Source organism: Anser brachyrhynchus, assembly GCF_964034855.1.
Source record: "Anser brachyrhynchus genome assembly, chromosome: 4".
NCBI lineage: Eukaryota > Metazoa > Chordata > Aves > Anseriformes > Anatidae > Anser > Anser brachyrhynchus.
In genome coordinates, this window is record NC_137698.1 from 63,214,456 (window position 1) to 63,220,455 (window position 6,000).

Below are 6,000 nucleotides of genomic sequence, written 5' to 3' on the forward strand. Positions count from 1 at the left end.
CAGGTTTCTCTTGTCGTTAATGCTCTCGCAATGCAGTGGGGTCAGGTCTGTTTCAGCAGTGCACGCTATAAGTTTTCTGCTGTTTAGGGGGATGAAATGAATTAGAATAAACCTTTGGTTACAAAACACCTTTGTCTTTTAAACTTCTGGGTTGCAAAGCTATGCGTGAGTTTGATTTAACAGTCTTTTTTGGGTATGTGGAGTAACAAAACGTAGAGAATGCAAAGAAGAAATCATGTAGCAGTATCCATCTACTCAAAATTTTTCACATAGCACAGGCTGAAAATGTGATAAAAACATTCTTCTGTAGCATGTCAGCCTTTGCTAAGGGATATCAAGATACAGTGTAAATAGAGGCAGTAATTTGTGTTGTTTCATGGGGAACGAAGTACATATCAGATTAAAAAGAAACAACAACACCTAATTATATGCAAACACTTGTCTTCTGTTTGCTTTTTACAAATGCTTTTACATTCATAAGGAGGAACAGATCCTTTAAAATACGAATCTGTTGTTCTCTAGGATTCTGTGAAGGGCTTGTTAAATCAGCAGTTACAAAGCTAGACATCTGGAGTTACTGCACTTTTACCAAACGTTACCTGATGCCCTGCCACCTGAGCTGCATGAAAAGATGCATCCCACATACTTCTCGTAGTGGTTAGCACAGCAGCCTGATTTTCCGTTGAACAGAGAGAACAAGAGAGCTCTCTGGCTTTGCACCTTTGCTTTCCAATCTCAAGTTTGCACCTTTCTATCCCATGCTGGTTAGGTTTTTTGCAGCAAATCTGTGATGCACTGGCGTACAGTAGGCGGTTTACTTGTTTTCATGGAAGGACAATTTGTACTTAAAGTAGTGATTAGATGAATTCTTTCTTTCTTGCATGCTTCAGTTTTTGATGACTACTAGCTTCATCAGTGTAATTATAATTAGCACTCTTCATCTTCCTTTTACGGTACCAGCTGGACAGATTGGTCCTCTTACTGCACAGATTGGCGGCAGGGTTGCCTACATGGAGTTAGGTGACAGGCACCATGAAATAACAGATGGTAAATTCAGGGCTTGTTGGCAATCAGCAGGTTTTTGCTAATGACTTAATTAGCTATGCAAATTGTCAAATCAGTGTGAACATTGTTTTTATCGAAAACTTTACCTAAATTAATTACCATAATTAAGTAGCAGAATGTCAAGTATATTGGATGCGTAAAAGGGCTTGGCTGGCTAAGGATAAGAGAGTTACCATCTTTATTAGAGTGCTGTGCTCCACATTTGAAAAGTCTGAGGATAAGAAATGTGGTTTCTTTTAAACTAGTTTTAAAATACGCATATCACAGAGTTGCAACTGAGAGGCACCCTGGTGCCTTTTCATATGGCTCAGGAAAGAAAGCCTGGATAAAGGCTGAATATCTCAAGCAGGAGTTTAAGGCAGTTTCAGAGCCTGCTTGTTTTAAAAAATAATAAAATTTAAAAAAAAAAAAATCAGTCTACCTGCTTTTCACTTCTGGGGTATTTGAGATCCAGAGCCATGAGTATGCTGCTAGAGAGATGAGTTACAGTTTTTCCTTTAAATTAGAAGTGAAATGTAAGCCTGTCTCCTGGTTCCTACTAAGCAGGAACTTTTAACTCTGTTCAAATATCACAAACTTAAAAGATGCAAGTTCTCTAACATAATTTTTTTAAGTTGATTTTTTCTCTCTCAAGGTTTCCATATAACAAATATTGGGTGCTGTTCACAGGATGTGATGGTGGTAGGAGAACCAACTCTGATGGGAGGCGAATTTGGGGATGAAGACGAAAGGCTTATCACTAGATTAGAGAATACACAGTATGATGCAGCAAATGGCATGGATGATGAAGAAGATTTCAACAATTCACCTGCACTGGGAAATAACAGCCCGTGGAACAGCAAACCTCCTGCTAACCAGGAGACTAAATCTGAAAACCCCACACCACAAGCTTCCCAATAGGTTATTCTGCAGCAGTAGCCACTGCGATGTACGTCAGTGGGTTACTAATTACTGTTTCACAACATTCGTGGAAAAAAAAAAGAAAAGAAAATAAAAACCTTTCAATGGATACAGTATCTATTTCTAAACTAAAGCTATCTGATTTTTTTTAATTAGGGAAAAATCTTTTATAAGCTTCCCTATACATTTCTTGGAAGCTTTCACATACAACATGATACTGGCACTGACCTCAATTAAAATAATTGAAAATTAAATAGCATCTCATGGCAAATCTCTGACAATGCATTCTATTGGAGGGGTTGTTTTTTTCCTCATCAAACAATGGCCATATTTTAACAAGTCATCAGTGCTCAGGATCTCATTAACGCAACTATGTAAAACTTTTTACAATTGTAATATATTTTCTGCTTTTCAACTTGCACCTGAAATTTCTTGTTTCAGAAAAAAAAATATTAAAAAACACAGCTTTTAAGGAAAAGTAATTTAAAGTAACTTTTGTTCTTTCTTTAACTTTTCTTTCATTGGTTAATCTTTTAAAGGATCCAGCATTTTTAATTTACATTTAGCTGATGCCAGTAGATACTCTTTCCATCATTTAATAAAAATGCTGAAACAAGAAATGTCTTTTTTTCATCAAAGACATGAGAAATATTTTTATGTGGAAAAAGACACCCAGTCCTATGAGAGTTTATGCTTTGTAAAATTGCTGTTGATCCAGATATTTTAAAGCCATGTAATCCATTAACTTTGTGGGCAGCTTAATAAATCTAAAACTTTTGTGTTTTTATTATTGTATCTGAGTTGGCTTTGTTGTTATTTCTTTTCATAGTATATTTCTTGTATAATATTTTTGTAAAGCCCTCAAACCATTTTTTTTTTTACTTTTTTCCCCCTGATTCTGGTGTATTTATGTGAAACTTTATAAAAGAAACTAATTTTTTCATTTACATATTAATATGTTCAACTCATCATGTAAAGACACAGTGAGTCAGTGTGTTATATAATACAACTGTATTTTATGTATGCTTTGCCAATAAGTGTGCCAATAAACTGTGTTAACAAATGTGCTCTTATATCCTGCATTTAGTTCCTTGCGTGCCAAAGTCATACGCCCATGTGCATGATCATGCACCAGGAATTTTTGGAATTGGTGTTTCACTGAATCGCAACCTTTTTCCAGAAAAAAAGGATGGGCTCGAGTTTAGGTGCGAACTGCCTGGAGCTCAATTTGGTTAGCTGCTCTTTTTTTAACATTAATGACGTGTAACACCACAGGTCAGGAACAGCAGCGAGAGCCACGCACAAGGGAGAGCAGGGCATCCAGCAGGAGCACCTCCATCCTGAACTTTGCACCCCTCGCCTTCCAGGGCCGGGGTTATCAGAGCAGGGATTTCCACTCTGCTGAATTCTGTCCGATAGCTTCACAACGAATCCCTCAGCTGGGGCTGAGAGGATTTAAAAAAATTCTGCTTTCTTCCCTTTGCTATGAAACCAATCGTTCGTGGGAGCAAGTCTCTAAAGCAAGATCTCTGGGCTGGTGCAGCCTGCTCTGAATACAGCCTGGCGTGCACAGCCCCTCGGCTAAGCTGGGAGGCACAGGGGGCACGTGCCCTCATCCCCATAAAGCTGAGAAGTCCTGCGAGGGGCACCCCGCGGGTGACATAACGCATACAGGGAGGGCAACCACCGACACAGATTGCTGAAGGTACGTGATCCAGCCCTTTGTGCAGGGTAGTGATGTGTTGCTTATAAGTAATGCTATACTTTTAATATTACAGGCATTATAAAAGCACCTGAAGATCTCTCTGCATCTGTTTTGTTTTTCTGACTTTACGTATACTCAGAAGCCAGTCTAGGGAAACGTGTCTCCCAAATGTACACACATATGTTTTTTAAACATGTTTTTGAGGATGTGATTCCACCAAATAGTTTTCAAACCACCGCTGCATTGCCATTTGGCTCCTCAGTGGGAAATGGCTCCACAGTGCCCAAGGAACAAACCTGAGCCTCCAGCGTCGGCATAGTTCTGCTGAAAGCAAAATCCTTCTTCGATGAATTTCAGCACCCAGGGCAGGCCCCTCAGGAAGACAGCCTAAAAGATACTCCAGGTTTCTCTAGGTTCTGAGCCCTCAGTGCAAAGCATATCACTTGTAGGGTAGAATTTATAGCCAAATAAATAATAAACATGGACTGACTATATCAGCGTAGCCAGCAGTGTTGCTCCTTCATAACACTTGCAGGGGGTAGGAAACTGTAGGTCTATCACTCAGGGACTATATCAGCACTGATTTTTCCATGTAAATAATTAAAGTCACACCGTATTCCATTAAGGGATCACTGACTCCTATATAGCTGCTATAACATTACAATTATACACAGTAATTCTAATGTTCAAAAACACTAATCATTCATATTACATCTCCATGAGCACACTCTCAAAGGCGTTCCTTATTATTAATCTTTCAAGGCTGGCACTACTATTTCAATTTTTAAAAGATTTATGATGTCATATTACTCCTGTTGTTTCAGTAAATAAACATAAGAACATTTGAAAAATGGGGAACAGACTCCTTAGAGTGCTGTCCTTGAATTAATCTGGAAGGACACTTTTTCCATATCTCCTCAAAAACCCACTCTACAAGCTATCAATCCACCCTATTGTGGTTAGGGTGAATAACAGATGGGGCTAGCTGATTTTATTTATTCAGTTATTCATAAAAGGAAATGTTCGAATGGGCTGGCTTAATGAAGTGGCTGGATACGTACAGCAGTTGACCACGCAGTCTCTTCATTGCCTCCTCCTTCATCCCCATGCCGTGGGCTGTTGCATGGGCTTTTCTTACCATGTTTCCAATGACGTGGTAAACTCTTTAAGACCAATCCCCGATCCTGTGTCTTCCTACGTGCTTGTACCCTGTTCCTGAGAACATACCCTATGGGTTAGAGGATTAAGCCACAGCATTTAGATTAAAAGTACTGGACTTCTTGCCTTTTGGTTATTTTATTTTTTCAATGACACTGGATTTTGTGTTCTCCTCTACCACCTCATGTGGACAAGTGGAAAAGGTGACTACCAGAGGCAAGTTGAAGTAACAGGTCCATGAGTGCTGAGGTCGAGCTCAAAAACGAAATCTTGAAACCAACAATTAATTGTACTGTAATCTAATCTCACCACCTACAAGAACATTGTAGCTCTTTTAGAATTTGGAAGGAAATAATGTTGTTGACACTTTCCCCTGGGGAGCCATGCAATTATTAAAAGGAGGAAGGAAACTTATCTTGTGATGCTGAAATACTTTCAAAGAGAAAGCTCTCATTTGTTTTAGCTAAATGGAGGGAAATACTGGCCCTGAGAAGTGCCCTCTCAAATCAGAAGGAGGAAATTCCGCAAGTTTACTTAGAAAAGCAGGATCATATAATTAGTAAAGTGAGCAAGTAAGAACACTGATAACTAAGCCAGTTGCTGTTACAAAGGACTTAGACTGTGTGAGAATCATACGAACTGGTACCTTTTGATTATGCTTTGAATCGCTTTGTTTTGGGGGTGGTTTTGTTTTGTTATCTTTTTCCCTTGGGTCAGCAAAGTTGACTTCTCAGGGAGCTTCCAAGTCACCAGCTGGTCTCACCAGCTGCGCCTCGTGAGGACATTTCACTTCTCAAGGCTTCTCCTTTCTCCCTTTCAGAACAAGCAAAAAGCAGCAGTATTTGCAGCTTTGTGGTATTTTTCAGAAAGAAAGTGTCTTCAGGTCCCACCACCTCTTCATTGGTACGTGTGAATGTAATAACCTCCTAGGATAATTCAGTTTGCAAGGGGCTTCAAGAGGTATAACTGATGTTTGTATTCGTGCAGCATCCTAGGGCTCTGTGAAAGCTGTAAGTAACTATTTTTTAACCACAGCCCTGGAGAAGGGACTACTCCTGTGCATTTGGAAAGCGTAACTGGCTTGCATCCCTGGGGAACCGAGCTGAAGTACCCATTACTAGAGAGATACCAAGGTAATCGGTATTGAAGTATACAGAAAAAGAAAGGGGCTG

General features: G+C 39.5%; 1 protein-coding gene across 19 annotated transcripts in view; it reads left to right on the forward strand.

Moving 5' to 3' along the window:
• The window catches only part of LDB2 (LIM domain binding 2), a 218,109-nt gene extending 215,081 nt beyond the window's left edge, over positions 1-3,028 (forward strand). For 12 of the 19 annotated variants that reach the window (XM_080588952.1, XM_080588954.1, XM_080588953.1 and 9 more), the window contains one exon: positions 1,735-3,028. In XM_080588952.1, the coding sequence (XP_080445078.1) occupies positions 1,735-1,965 (231 nt within the window). In that variant the 3' untranslated portion in view covers positions 1,966-3,028. Of the gene's footprint in view, positions 1-1,699 lie in introns of all 19 variants that reach the window. The other 7 variants (XM_080588956.1, XM_080588958.1, XM_080588951.1 and 4 more) reach the window with 5 other exon arrangements.
• The last annotated feature ends 2,972 nt before the right edge of the window (positions 3,029-6,000 follow it).